The 16,114-nt window shown below is 35.8% G+C and overlaps 1 protein-coding gene across 1 annotated transcript in view; it reads left to right on the plus strand.

Moving 5' to 3' along the window:
- The window catches only part of CD2AP (CD2 associated protein), an 86,244-nt gene that overhangs the window by 33,107 nt on the left and 37,023 nt on the right, over positions 1–16,114 (plus strand). Inside the window, exon 3 of the mRNA XM_027525399.1 lies at positions 11,528–11,681. Coding sequence (XP_027381200.1) covers positions 11,528–11,681 — 154 coding nt within the window. The remainder of the gene's footprint in view (positions 1–11,527; positions 11,682–16,114) is intronic.

The raw sequence follows: 16,114 nt of genomic DNA on the forward strand, positions 1-16,114 counted from the left end.
TGATATAAATAGATTGTTATGTAAATAATGGAATAGAAAGGATAAATCTTACAGAATTATTCCAAGTAATATTTGTAAATACTGTCCCCACCCCCAAGTATCCTTCAAGTGTAGGTTGGACTAAAGAATAGATGGAAGAGAAAAACAGCAACTGTACAGTGGAGAAACTCAGCAATTACTGCCTTTACCAAGTGATCAAGGCTAACATCGTCGGTAATAAATCATGTTGATACCATGTATCTGCTGAGCCTCCGGTATTTATTCTTCTCCCAAACCTATCATTGCAGTCCATTTGTGAAAAAAAACATCAGACTGACCCAAATTAAGGAACATTTTACAAATATCTGATCAGTACTTTTCAAAAATTTCAAGGTCATTAGAAAACAAGGAAGGCCTAAGAAACTGATGTTGAGCAGAGACTGAGGAGACATAGTGACAAATGCATTGTGGTGTCCTGGATTGGATTCTGGAATAGAAAAAGGATGTTGGTGGGAAAACTGTGAAATCTCTATAGAGTTGGTGGTTCTGTTAGTAGTAATGTACTATTTTAATTTCTTAGTTTTGACAAGTGTAATACAGTTACGCCAGGTATCACTGTGGCATATATATGGGAGATATATGGGAACTCTGGGCGGTACCTTGGCAACTCTACTGTAAACATAAAATTATTACAAATCAGAATTTTTTTAAATTTTCTTTTAGCCTTTTATTTATTTTTAATTAATTTATTTTTTATTAAAGGATAATTGCTTTATAGAATTATGTTGTTTTCTGTCAAACCTCAACATGAATCAGCCATAGGTATACATATATCACCTCTGTTTGAACGTCCCTACCATCTCCCTCCCCATCCCACCCCTCTAGATTAATGCAGAGCCCCTGTTTGAGTTTCCTGAGCCATACAGCAAATTCCCATTGGCTATCTATTTTACATATGGTAATGTAAGTTTCCATGTTACTCTTTCCATACATCTCACCCTCTCCTCCACTCTCCCCATGTCCATAAGTCTATTCTCTATGTCTGTTTATTCAGTTCAGTTCAGTTCAGTTCAGTCGCTCAGTTGTGTCCGACTCTTTACGACCCCATGAACCACAGCACACCAGGCCTCCCTGTCCATCACCAACTCCCAGAGTCCACCCAAACCCATGTCCATTGATGCCATCCAGCCATCTCATCCTCTGTCGTCCCTTCTCCTCCTGCCCTCAATCTTTCCCAGCATCAGGGTCTTTTCCAGTGAGTCAGTTCTTTGCATCAGGTGGCCAAAGTATTGGGGTTTCAGCTTCAACATCGGTCCTTCCAATGAACACCCAGGACTGATTTCCTTTAGGATGGACTGGTTGGATCTCCTTGCTGTCCAAGGGACTCTCAAGAGTCTTCTCCAACACCACAGTTCAAAAACATCAATTCTTCAGCACTCAGCTTTCTTTATAGCCCAACTCTCACAATACATGACCACTGGAAAAACCATAGCCTTGACTAGATGGACCTTTGTTGGCAAAGTAATGTCTCTGCATTTGAATATGCTATCTAGGTTGGTCAAAACTTTACTTCCAAGGAGTAAGCGTCTTTTAATTTCATGGCTGCAATCACCATCTTCAGTGATTTTGGAGCCCAGAAAAATAAAGTCAGCCACTATTTCCACTGTTTCCCCATCTATTTGCCATGAAGTGATGGGACTGGATGCCATGATCTTCGTTTTCTGAATGTTGAGCTTTAAGCCAACTTTTTCACTCTCCTCTTTCACTTTCATCAAGAGGCTCTTTAGTTCTTCTTCACTTAACTGCCCTGTAAATAAATTCTTCAGTACCATTTTTCTAGATTCTATATTTATGCATTAGAATACAATATTTATCTTTCTCTTTCTGACTCACTTCACTCTGTATAATAGGTTCTAGGTTCATCTACCTCAGCAGAACTGACTCAAATGTGTTCCTTTTTGTGGCTGAGTAATATTCCGTGGTGTATATATACCACAACTTCTTTATCCATTCATCTGTTGATGGACATCTAGGTTGCTTCTATATTCTAGCTATTGTAAATAGTGCTGCAGTGAACAATGGGATACATGTGTCTTTTTCAGTTTTGGGTTCCTCAGGGCATATGCCTAGGAGTGGGATTGCTGGGTCATATGATGGTTTTATTCCTAGTTTTTTAAGGAATCCCTATACTGTCGTCCATAGTGGCTGTATCAATTTACATTTCCACTAACAGTGTAAGAGCATTCCCTTTTCTCCACACCCTCTCCAGCATTTATTGTTTGTAGACTTTTTGATGATGGCCATTCTGACTGGTGTGAGGTGATATCTCATTGTAGTTTTGATTTGTGTTTCTCTAATAATGAGCAATGTACAGCATGTTTTCATGTGTTTGTTAGCCATCTGTATGTCTTCTTTGGAGAAATGTCTGTTTTGGTTGGGTTGTTTGTTTCTCTGGTATTGAGTTGTATGAGTTGCTTGTATATTTTGGAAATTAATCTTTTGTCAGTTGTTTCATTTGCTATTATTTTCTCCCATTCTGAGGGCTGTCTTTTTACCTTGCTTATAGTTTCCTTCGCTGTGCAAAAGCTTTTAAGTTTAATCAGGTCCCAGTTGTTTACTTTTGTTTTTATTTCTATTACTCTAGGAGGTGGGTCATAGAGGATCTTGCTTTGATTTATGTCATCGACCATTCTGCCTATAGTCTTCAATCCATTTTGAATTTATCTTTGTGTATGGTGTTAGGAAGTGTTCTAATTTCATTCGTTACATGTAGTTGTCCAGTTTTCCCAGATGCATTTATTGAAGGGGCTGAAAGCAGAATTTTTATCAAAAAGTTAACCACAGGTGATGAACAACAGTGGAGAGTCCACAGTTTAGTAAGGTAGTTGACTTTTATCATTTCAGATGCGTATTAGAAGTTTCAAGGAAAAAAAAAAATAATAAATAAAAAAATAAATTTTTTTGTCTATTGGAAAATAAGCTTTCAGTGGGACACTAGTATGGTGCTTTGTAAACACAGAACTGTGGTGTCGATGGTAGAACGAAGCTTCCTATAGAAAATTCCTGTTATTGTTTTGAATAACTATACTGAAAAGCAGCATTTAAATAGGGCTGGAAGATGGATAGAAAGGTCACATCATTTTTGTAGCCTGTTATGAAACATTGTAGATACTGTAAATTTTTTTTGTGTGGCTAACGTGTCTGTTTTCAGTGTCTCTTTGCAATGTTAGTTCATCTTTATATATGATTTAGAAAATATTTTACAAAAACCATAGGACAAGGATCTGTGAACTTAATGTTAGAATGTTGTCACTTTGTTTTTTGCTTCAGAGCGTTAACTTTATAATAAAGACAGCATGACAGTAACATTGAGTTTTTTATTACCCTCTTCTCATTTCTCTTTCTCCCAATTGCCTGTGTTCTGAAGCTCTGTGTATCCTTCTAACACATAGTTTTATATGTATTTACCTATGCATAAATAAAGACTGTTTTGTGTGATTTATACATTTACATAAGTACTGTGTCAGATTGCAGCTTTTAAAATACTTAACGTGAGATTTTGATGTGGATACATAATATAGTCACATCTGCCAAAATGTGTTTTATATCACTCATCAGTGATTGATAAATAGAGGAATGAAGTTGGGACAAAGTTGTATTTGTTTTTCTAGACAAGGTGAGCTGTCATAGAGGGTAGTGTTTTAATTTCAGTAAAAAGTTAAAACTCACCTACCTGCTTGCATAGACAGGAATTCTTTTGGCTCTTAAAACCTCTTTTTTTCTTTTTTTATATTTGATCCTCTATAACTGGATATTTTCCTCAAAGTTACACAGTCCTAACATGATAAGGGCTTTTAATTTCTGGTGCTTCCGTCTGCTTCTGTCTGCATTATCTTAGTATCCACTAGCCACCATTTCTACTTTATTGTTCTATGCATTTTTAATAACTCCTGAAGAATCTGTTTGTCATAACTCCTTGGGTAATCTTAGGTTATTGCTCATCTTTTGAGGTTCTGATTATGTTATTTGTTTACATTTTTAGTGGTCAGTTTCCAGAGCATGCATAGGTTTAGAGTAGTCTGCCCCAAGTCCTACTGTTTGCATAATCATTGGTATTTTTAGTATTTGATTCAGAGGTTTTCACAGAATCATTGCTTTTTTAGTGTGTGATTCCTCCCGCCACTCCCCACCCACCCCCCACCTAACCCACCCGTCCTCGCCCCGAATGTCAGGTATTTAGGAATAATCATATAGTGCGTCTATAGTAGAAGTTCCTTTGTTGTTCAGTCGCTAAGTTGTGTCCAGTTCTTTGCCACCTCATGGATTACAGCACACTTACTGTCTCCTAGAGTTTGCTCAGGTGCATGTCCATTGAATTGGTGATGCTGTCTAACCACCTCATTCTCTGTCACCTCCTTTTGCCTTCAGTCTTTCCCAGGATCAGGGTCTTTTCCGATGAGTTGGCTCTTTACATCACGTGGTCAAGGTATTGAAACTTCAGCTTTAGCAACAGTCCTTCCAGGTTCATTTCCTTCAGGGTTCGTTTCCTTTAGGATTCAATTTGTAATAGCCATATAGTGTTCCAGTTTATGTCTTAAGCATATTTTATGAGTATTTAGCTATTTTCTAATATGCTAATTTAAACTCCTACCAGTGATGTAATGAGTGTTTTTCTTTAATGTTTTCATTAACATTTGATGCTATCAAATTTTCTTTTTTATTCTGTATTCTATGTCTATGTAATGTTCAGAGTTTAAACTGTGGTTAGTGAGAGAAGTAGGGAAAAGTATATGTATTCCATCTCTCCACAAGATAATCTAGATGGTGATGCATTTTGATAGAGATTTTTAGCAGTCTAAAAACTTGCACAATATAGAAGTTTCTCCTTTTAGAACTGGTGTTGGAATAGCTGTTTTTCCCTTAAGCTGTGGTTATAAAGCTGGTGTTCAGAAAAATGTAGTATTAGTTACCTTTAACATAAGAATAGATTAGTGTTCAGTAAAAAGGTAATAAGCATATTTGATACCCTCTAAGTTATGCCTTGCTTCTGAAGGTTAGGGCTTCCCTGGTGGCTCAGCTGGTAAAGAATCCACCTGCAATGCAGGAGACCTGCGTTCTATCCCTGGTTTGGGAAGATCCCCTGGAGTAGGGAACAGCGACTACCCTCTCCAGGATTCTGGCCTGGAGAATTCCATGAACTGTATAGTTCATGGGGTCACAAAGAGTTGGACGCGACTGAGCGATTTTGACTTTTTCTGAAGGTTAAGATAACCATGACAGTAGCTAATAGTGCAGCTGACTAGTTGTATGCATTTACTAACGTTAGTGGACTCTGTTCACTGAAGAGTGTCGGGTATGGTAGAGGCCATGGTCTGATTCACTGAGAGTGAGTCAGAGGAGGTTGGGCTGGAGAGTGGGAGGAGCATTACTATTCAAGGTACACTTGAAAGTTTGACCAGTGTTGAAGCACAGGGCAGTACGGAGAAAACAGAGAAATACCAATGGAATAAGATATAAAAGAGGTGAAAAGAAATTATTTTTATTAGTTGGACTTGAAGAGTATTAGCAGGACAGTATTTGTGGTAGGAGATCCTAATGTTCAAGCTTTGAAGCACCTTTCCTGTGAGCACTATACTTATTCCGTGGAGGTGCTACAGGTTATTCTAAGATCTGTTAATAATACAGTTTTGACTTTAGTGCTTTAAAAAATAAATGAGTATGTCCACAGAAGATGGTTCAGAGCTGGTAAGTGAATTGCTGTTCTTTATATTTTTTAATTTAAAGTGGGATTTTGGTCCCTTTTGAAGAGTTCTCAGAGCTTGATAATAATATGTTTTAGACTTTCTGGTATAATAAGGAACAAGGAAACAGAAGTTATTCACACTTTAGCTGGTAAGTAAGTAAAAATCATTCAGCTGTTTACTCTTGTTTGGACCTAAATTTCTGAACAAATTTTTTTTTACTGGTTTAGAAAAAAATATTCAAATCATTGCACCTGGTTTTTTCTTAAATAATATGTAGTGTGACAACTTATCTTGCCTTCAAAAATGTTTGTTTTCATTTTATTTCTAGATTTCATAAGTTAAATGGCTAAGTAGACATTAAATCTTTATTCATGTCTTTTTAAAACTGCTTTTAAAGAAAAGTTAATTAGCAATATGGGAAGTAAGATGATGATGAGATGGATACTTTGAAAGAGTTTCAGTGATTTTTTGTTTGTTTTTAAAATATCACATTCTGATTTAGTTTTAAAATCTTATTCCACTATTTCCATAGGAAGAATTATTATTTGAATGAAATAAATGACAGTTTGATTTTATGTGACCTTTAACAGTGGATGTGTATCAAATAAACATGTAATCTTGCTTAGTTTTCTTTTCTTTAGTAATATCACTTCCATATCTTCTGATTTATACTTCTATAAAGTTGAAGGTACTAGTTTTAGGTAACACTTTTGGAAATCCTGAATGTTAAAAGTAATTGAGTGTAGTCCCCTCCTTATCCTTGGGAAAATTCCAGAAATAAGTCGTGTTTTAATTGTGCACCCTTCTGCCTGGAATGTGAATCATCCCTTTGTCCAGAGTCTCCTACCCATTAGTCACTTAGGAGTAGCCCTCTTGATTATCAGATCAGTTGTCTCAGTATCCCAGTGTTTGTGGGCGAGTAACCCTTATTTTATTTAATAATGGCCCCAAAGTGCAAGAGTAGTGATGCTGACCATTCAGATATGCCAGAAATCATATGAGTGAAAAGGTGTGAAAGCTTAATAAACAAGAAAAAGTTGTGTGCTGAGGTTGCTAAGATCTACATTAAGAATGAATCTTCTGTCTGTGAAATTGTGAAGAAGAAAAAAGGAGTTCACACTAGTTTTGCTGTCTCACCTCAGATGGAAAAGTTCCTGCCACAGGGGGCGGTGAGTGCTTAGTTAGGATGCAGAAGGCATTATAGCTCTTCAGTTGTTTTGAAAGATAGAAACCACATTTATGTAACTTTTCATTAGAATGTATTGTTATAATTGTTTTATTATCAGTTAATCTCTTATTGTGTTGAATTTATAAATTAAACTTTATCATAGGTATATATACATGGGAAGAAACATAGTATATGTAAGACTCAGTGTTCTCTGCGTTTTCAAGCATCCACTGGGGGGTCTCAGATTTTAATTAGCATAAGCAGAACTATAACTGTTTAGAGATTTGTTGGTTAAGTTATCTGCCTCTTTCGTCTGAGAAGTAGAAGAACGCTCCTGCCATCTAATCTGGTTTTTATTATTCTTTGTGACCTTTGCTTCTATGTTCTAGAGGTAATTGCTTTCTATTTTCAGATCATGGTCGTTCACTGGCCATGATTAGATAATCAAATTATAAAATAGGTATATTTCAACATGATGGAGTGGTTCATGAATTTTATTGATGAACCTTTTAAGTTACCTTTTTTGATTAATGTGATTGGAATTAAATATTCTTCTTTACCTCAGATCAAGAGTAACTATATCCTTCCCACCTTTTTAAAGCTGCTTCTTATTTGCTTATATTTTTCATCTTTTCCTTTAATTTACTACTTCCTACTCCTTACCCTACTTTCTTATCCTTACGAAAACAAGCAAGTCAATGTGTAGTACATTCTTATCTATACAGCAATCATCCACGCTGTATTTTCTTGACTGGTTTTGTATTGACATTACCTGTTGTGTAGGAGACTTCCCTTATTTGTACAGTGAGGTTTAGTTTTCTGACTTTGCTTTGTCAGTACATGATACTGTTTTAAGTGAGGGCTCATTCTTTCATTGCATCTCCTAGAGTCATTTTCAAAGTCAGTAAAGGAAGTGAAATTTGTAGGAAAGAGATGTCACAGTGTTAATATGTCAATATTTTATTTACTGGCTGATTCTCAGTCTCAGTTCAGTCGCTCAGTCATGTCCGACTCTTTGCGACCCCATGGACTGCAGCACACCAGGCCTCCCTGTCCATCACCAATTCCTGGAGTTTACTCACACTCATGTCCATTGAGTCAGTGATGCTATCCAACCACCTCATCCTCTGTCGTCCCCTTCTCCTCCCACCTTCAATCTTTCCCAGCATCAGGGTCTTTTCAAATGAGCCAGTTCTTTGCATCAGGTGCTCAAAGTATTGGAGTTTCAGCTTCAGCATCAGTCCTTCCAGTGAATATTCAGGACTAATTTCCTTTAGGATTGACTGGTTGGAGCTCCTTGCAGTCCAAGGGACTCTCAAGAGTCTTCTCCAACACCACAGTTCAAAAGCATCAATTCTTTGGCACTCAGCCCTCTTCACAGTCCAACTCTCACATCCATACATGACTACTGGAAAAACCATAGCTTTGACTAGACAGACCTTTGTTGGCAAAGTAATGTCTCTGCTTTTCAATATGCTGTCTAGGTTTGTCATAGCTTTTCTTTCAAGGAGCAAGTGTCTTTTAATTTTGTGGCTGCAGTCACCATCTGCAATAATTTTGGGGCCCCCCAAAATAAAGTCTGTCATTGTTTCCACTGTTTCCCTGTCTATTTACCATGAAGTGATGGGACCAGATGCCATGATCTTAGTTTTCTGAATGCTGAGTTTTAAGTTAGCTTTTTCACTCTCATCTTTCACGCTTATCAGGAGGCTCTTTAGCTCCTCTTCACTTTCTGCCATAAGGATGGTGTCATCTGCATATCTGAGGTTACTAATATTTCTCCTGGCAATCTTGATTCCAGCTTGTGCTTCATCCAGTCCAGCATTTCTCTGATGTACTCTGCATATAAGTTAAATAAGCAGGGTGATGATACACAGCCTTGACGTATTCCTTTCCTGATTTTGAACCAGTATGTTGTTCCATGTCCAGTTCTAACTGTTGCTTCTTGACTGGCATACAGATTTCTCAGGAGGCAGGTAAGGTGGTCTGGTTTTCCCATCTCTTAAAGCATTTTCCACAGTTTGTTGTGATCCACACAGTCAAAGGCTTTGGCATAGTCAATAAAGCAGAAGTAGATGTTTTTCTGGAACTGTCTTGTTTTTTTGATGATCCAGTGGATGTTGGTAATCTGATCTCTGGTTCCTCTGTCTTTTCTAAATCCAGCTTGAACATCTGGAAGTTCACGGTTCATGTATTGTTGAAGCCTGGCTTGGAGAATTTTGAGCATTACTTTGCTAGCATGTGAGATGAGTGCAGTTGTACAGTAGTTTGAGCATTCATTGACATTGCCTTTCTTTGGGATTGGAATGAAAACTGACCTTTTCCAGTCTTGTGGCCACTACTGAGTTTTCCAAATTTGTTGGCATGTTGAGTTCAGCGCTTTTCACAGCATCAAAATAAAGGGCAGAAGGAAGAAACAGTAGAAGCCTTACTGACCCTTCATAGGTGCTCTATAAAATTGCTATTTAAGATGATAGCCAAAGAATAATTTCGAGGCACTATGTGTCCAGGAATGAGGGACTAGAGTAGAGAGAGAGAGGGAGAGAGAAGGGGGAGAGAAAGGGGAGAGAGATTGGAGAGAGTCAGAGAGAGAGATTGTGTGTGTGTGTGTGTATCTGGTGGTAGTAATTTGTAACAGGAAGAGGTTCCAGAGATGGAGCAGGGTGGAGCCTAAAGTGGACCTTACCTTATTTGTAATTTTGCTTAGACCCTAAAGTCACTTGGTACTTTTGATAATGGCTTAGTTGGCACTGCGTATGTGGAAGGCTGTAAACCTGAGTTTTCCATATTACTGTAGATTGTATATTTTTTTGTTTTGCTTTCCTCCTCTCTTCGTGTCTTTTGTCTTCAGAAGATATATTATATCTAATATTCATGGGTTTGATTTCTCAGTGAGTATTGAAGGTCCTCAAAATGTTTCTAGATCTTGAGCAGTATGTTGTAAATTTATATTTTTAGAAGTGGTAGACATTGTCATTGTCTTGTATATCATACCTGTTTATATGGTTAATTTTTGTTCAAAGATAACACAAATATCTATTTAGCCTATGAACAGGATAGAATGAAGATTTAAACCCCGGATATCTGTCTCCTGTCTCACATTGGGTCAAACTGGAATTATTTTCCTAGAGGAGTAAGATTTGAATATCAAGCCAGGTTCTTGGTCTCTTGTACCAGAGAGGTAACAATAGCTTTCAGAGATACGATATTTATCTTTTTAAAATGTAGGTAGCTCATGAGATAGATGTTCAGGAGAATCCAAAATTAGTACTCTTTGGCATGTTGAGGTTATAGCTACTAGTTTTTACATAGATTTCATATTTTTATTAGTTTGAAAAATACTTACTGTGATCTGAAAACTGAAGTTTTCATATGGTGTGTCATTTATTATTAGTAGCAAATTGAAGTTGTTTTCCTTACATACATTACTAGTAAAAATGAAGCAGTCACTACAGTGTGAAATATTTTGTGTATCTTCTATGATTTATACTTTAATAGTTTTCACAGTTTCTCATCATTTAACAGATATTCCAAAATGAAAAAATTTTCTGTTTGCAAAATGATATGCCTTGTTAAAAAAACACAAAAAAGCAAGCATCAAACATAATAATCTGAAATCCTGCCAGCTAGAGTAACAACTCGTTAACATTGCAGTAGACATAAACACCTGGAGATATAGATTCTTTGTTGTGAAAAATACCTTCTGGTTAGGGATTTACTTTTTTCTTGTGGTTGGTTACTTTTAATGAACAGAAACTGTTAATTTTAATATTAAATGTGTGAGGCAGGAATCCAGTTTGATTCCCTGCCGCCTAAATGTGAAACAGTGCATGCACCATCTATTTTAAGATTAATATTTTCCCTCCCTTTTTGCCTGTTGTAAATCGTTTTTCTGTTTATGGATTTTGTTTCATTTATCACTGTATCTGTTTTTGTGCCAATACACTCTGATTCGTAGTATCGTATGGTTTTTCTTTATTTCTTAGTTAAAACAAAAAAAATCCCCTCACTTTCTTTTCATTGAAGTATTTTGGCTGTTCTTGGTCATTTGTTCTTCTCTACAAATTTAGAACTACTTTATTTAATTGCTCTCCGAAATCTGTGACATATTTATTCAATTGCATTGTATCAATTTTAGGGGAAAAATGCTATCTTTATGATAATGAGTTTTCAACATCTGAACATGGCATGACTTCTCTTTCCTATGTCTTCTTTTATGTCTTCCAGTAAAACTTCATACTTCATATTCTTAGACCTGTGACTTAGAACAGGGTTTATCAGACAACAGCCCATGAGCCAAATCTAAATACCACCTGTTTTTATAGTGTCACTGAACTGAGAATGCCAGCTAAGAGTTATATAAATAGTTGGAAAAAATGAAATGAGAAGCAGTATTTAATCACATGTGAAAATTATATGAAATTGAAATTTTAGTGTCCATAAATAACATTTTGTTGGAGCTGTAACCAAAGTGTGATATTCTTTAGATATGTGTGGGCAGAGAAAAAGGTTGCAAACTGTTGATACTTTGTTTTATATAATAATCAATGTACCTGGTTTTGGTATTTTGCATTTGAGGGTTTAATTTAATGAAATACAGCTTAATTTGCCTATTTGCTGATTTCCCCTTTTGTAGGAAATTAAGAAAGAGACAGAATCCAAGGATGACAGTTTGCCCATCAGGCGGGAAAGGCACGGGAATGTAGCAAATCTCGTACAACGAATAAGCACCTATGGACTTCTGCCTGGAGGAATTCAGCCACTTCCACAAACCAAAACCATTAAGAAGAGTATGTAAATAATATTTTCTTCTTCATTTAAATCAGAATAGACGTTTGTTTTATAACTAACTGTTCATAAGTTGTATTAAGAAAAATCAACCTTTTGTAGCAGACTACAGAAACTTCCTACTTATCTTCAGTTACTAGTTATGGGCCCATGTCGTCAGTCTTCATTTGGAAATCCAGCATGAGCTGTTCTATAGGAATTGTAAATTGAGATACAAGGCTTTGTTTTCTTGTTGGTCTTACAGGCTCTGTTGGATAGTTAATCCTTTGCCTTAAATTTACTTGAATATTATTTATTAAATATTAAATGGGATGCTAAAATGTCTGTTCATCTTTAAGCAGTATAGATGCAAGCATTTGATAATACATTTTCTTTAGTGGTTAGCCATCTGAACATGGATATTCAGTTTTCCAAGGTGGTTGGCCTAGCAGAGTGCCTTTGAAGTATTTGGTGTAAATATGTTTACACCAAAGACGAGTTTAATATAGAGGGAGAGTACCACATTTAAAATCAGACACTATTTGAATCTGTCTTATGACCTTAGATCATTTAGACTCTTGAGTTTTATTTTACTGCTGGTGAAAAAGTGGCTTAAAAAAAATAAAAAGACTAGTAATATTGCTGTTGTCAAAAACGTAGTCTTTGGAAAGACTGTTACTCAAAGAAGTACTTCAAGCCTGGGAGCAGATAGTGTTTTAACATAGTAAACCTGAGGCCCCATTAGAGATTGAATACTATGTTCAGTTTGATTTAATAAGTTATAAATGAGTATTTATCCACTATTATCTTTGATCATTCTTTTTTTTTTTAAACCCACCTCCCCTCCCTCCCTCGCCACTCCCCACACCAGTCTCTTTGATATTGGGGTCCCTTGTGTTTGATGCTGGTTACTACCTTGTGTACCAGGTAGCCTAAAATATAAAGAAATTTTGTTTATATATGTTTCATAAATGTAAGATTATTTTTGATTTTTATAGTCTCATATCTTAAACCTGTTACTTTCTATGCTACTGTCTGTGAAGTTAGGGGAAATCTCTACTTTCTAGATTATATCACACTTGATTATTTTCATAAAATAAAAATAGGTTTTCATAAAAATGAACAGGTTTCATGACACAGAGACAGACCAGTTAAAAGGTACTACTTGTTGTTCTTTTCTCCCAGTGAGTGCAGTGTACAGACAATATTTAGATATCACTCACATTGCCTTCAGTCTTCTGCCCGAAGGTGGACTGTTTAGTAGTTCTGGTTGTCCTGGACTCTGAAACTGTTTGGAGATTGAGGAATAGATAACGGAGTTATTTCCGCAAACTATACATGAATCTCTACGTAGAATTTCTGTGCACAAGGAGAATTTTAGACCCATAAAATAGTTATTTATGATCTCTGTCTGTTGTAAGATATATATACTACTTTCTTTAGCTCTACTGAGCTATAAAGGAACACACTTTTTCTTAAGTGGAGGCTAGACAAAGGACTTCAAGTTTATTTTGTCTCCTAATAGGAAAGGACACTAAACTTCACCTTCTTTGAGAACACTGTCCATCATTTTTCTTGTAAGAAGGAGAAACCATTATATAGTTGGTGCCAAGAGGCTTAGGCTTTTTCCTAAGGTTCCTCCATAACTTGTTTTTAAGTGCATGTGTTGCAAAGACTAAATTAGTCACTTGGTGTGCTAAGTAACATTTAAAACAGGATGCAGGTTGTTTTTGCTTTCAGATTACTTTTCCAGGAAAAGCAGCTAATTTTTTTTTAATCAGATTTTTTTTGTTACCGTTAGTTTGCATCATTTCCTTGGTTAATGAAATAGATCAGTTATTCAAAGTCGTTCATTGTAATGTTAAATAGTAGTATATACTCTTTTAATCAATACTGTTAATATAAAAAAACCCCAAACCATTGTAAAGGTTGATAATGATAAACACTGCATTGTGAAGGTTCAGTTCAAATCTCTGCCAAGACAAGTGAATCTGCATGTGTGCTGAATTTTGACTAAGCAACCACAAGGAAAAGTTCACATAGTTAATATGATAGATACCTGGAGACTGGAATCGTTAGCTGTTTTTCTCTCCAAAGCCAAAAAACGTTGGCTTTATTTTTTTTTCTGCAAAGTCTGGTCACGAAACCATTGAAACTTTTGCTATTGCATGTAAATTAAGCATCTTCTTTAGTAAGACAGTTATTTTTAGATTGAGCACAGAAAATTTTCCAGGACAAAGTTGATTGTAAAAAGTTGCTAAAATTATAGAATAGAACCAATTTACTCTTTTATAGCAAAAACATGTACAAATGGAATCACTGCTGAGACCCTTGTAAAATCGGGCACAGATATAATGGTGTAGAATATTTTTACTTGGAGTAAAGAATTGATGTCTTTCAGCATCACAGTTGTATATAATGTGCAGTGTGGAATATTAGTGGATATTCCACTTTATATTTGGAAAACCTTGATACCAGATATGAATCTACTCATGGCATATTGTATTCCTTATTAGTGGGAATTCATGCTACAGAAGTGATTTTTCCATCTAGTTATTTTGAATGCAAAAGATGCTTTGAGATTAATATTGATAAATCATTGGTAGTTGTATAGAAAGAAATGATGATACATTAAAAGTTGGTTGACTAGAATATAATCCACATAGTGTTTGATTCTCAGATAACATTTGGTAACATGCCTCCCAATTTTGAGTCAGTACTGAAGAAGATAAATTTCTGAATCTCATCAAAGTATGGTCACTGATGATACATCTTTGCAGCATACATGTGAAAAGGAAGGGGCATATTAGTAGTTCAGGCTCTGCTCTTTGACATTGAAATATTCTGACTTAGAAGGGGAATAAAACCTCATTCAAATGACTGCTCCCTGGCTGCAACCTTTCATATGAATGGGGTAAGGTGTTTTGATTTTTTATTTTATTCTGAAAAATTTAGTCTTACAGAGAAGTTGAAGTAATAATTGTGTGCTAAACGTGGTATATTCTTCACCTAAGCTTGCTTTGTTATATTGGCTTTATATATCTGTTGAAAATATGTTGTTAGACATGATATTTCATCCCTAAGTACATGAGTTTTTTTCTTCATGCTAGTGATGATGATAATGTTTTCTAAGATTTTGATGATCTTAAGTGTGTATCTCAGCAGTATAGGTAGAATCTTGAGTAGCTTAAAATTTTCACTTACTGGCTTAATATGATTTTTTTATTGCTGAGGATAAGAAAAAAATTAAAAAAATTCAGCCATGTAGCAAATGGCTCAGTCTTGATGTTTCTTTACTTTTGATGACTGCCTTTGCTTACTGGAGAAAGAAATTGATAAAAAATTTTTTTTACATTAGAAAATGCTGTAATAAAGTTTGACGATTTACTTTCCAGAACTAAATGGAACTAAAAGTGGATCAGAACATGTAAAATATCATGTAAGAAACGAGTTGCCAGTCCAGGTTCGATGCACGATACTGGATGCTAGGGGCTAGTGCACTGGGACGACCCAGAGGGATGGTATGGGGAGGGAGGAGGGAGGAGGGTTCAGGATGGGGAACACATGTATACCTGTGGCGGATTCATTTTGATATTTGGCAAAACTAATACAATTATGTAAAGTTTAAAAATAAAATAAAAAAAAATCTTTTTGTTGCTATCGCTGAAATTTTGGCATTCAGGCTTCTAACTTCTGAGTATGATATGCTCTTCATTTTAGCATTTGATGGAAAAAATTAAAAGTGTTCTTAAATGAGAAATAATATAAGAAGTACTTAAGAACTCTGTTTGATCTAAATATTTAGATCTTTTTTTTAAGAACCATGAAATACTTCCCATTTGTGATGACTTACATTTGAAAATAAAAAATATTTCGAAAAGGTTTTTCTGAAATTATTTGACATTCATGTGATGAATACTGTAATACCTGTGGGTATGAAGACCATAAGAGCAGTGTTAATGTGGACAGTCAAATCTGCCAAATAAAAACTAGATATGGATAATGATTCAAAACTCACAATTTAACAGAGGAAAATGCCAAGTTACTCTAACACAAGGATGATAGTAATAATTACCTTATAGGGTTTTCAGAGTATTAACATGTTAAGTAAATATTATAAGAAATGCTCTGTAAATGTCTGTACTTGTCATTGCAGTATTTTATACTATTAAGAACCGTACTTGTTGTTGTGCAGTCACTAAGTCACGTCTGACTCTTTGCCACCCCATGAACTGCAGCGCGCCAGGCTGCCCCATCTTTCACTCTTTCCCAGAGTTTGTTTAGATTCATGTCCATTGAGTTGGTGATGCCATCTAACCACCCTCTTCTGCCCTTTTCTCCTTTTGCTTTCAATCTTTCCCAGCATCAGGATCTTTTCCAATGAGTTGGCTCTTTGCTTGATGACTAGAAACATACATAATGTGCAGTTCAGATTCAAATGAAAGGGCAATTCTGT

The sequence above is a fragment of the Bos indicus x Bos taurus genome, chromosome 23 (assembly GCF_003369695.1).
Source record: "Bos indicus x Bos taurus breed Angus x Brahman F1 hybrid chromosome 23, Bos_hybrid_MaternalHap_v2.0, whole genome shotgun sequence".
In the NCBI taxonomy this organism is placed as follows: Eukaryota; Metazoa; Chordata; class Mammalia; order Artiodactyla; family Bovidae; genus Bos; species Bos indicus x Bos taurus.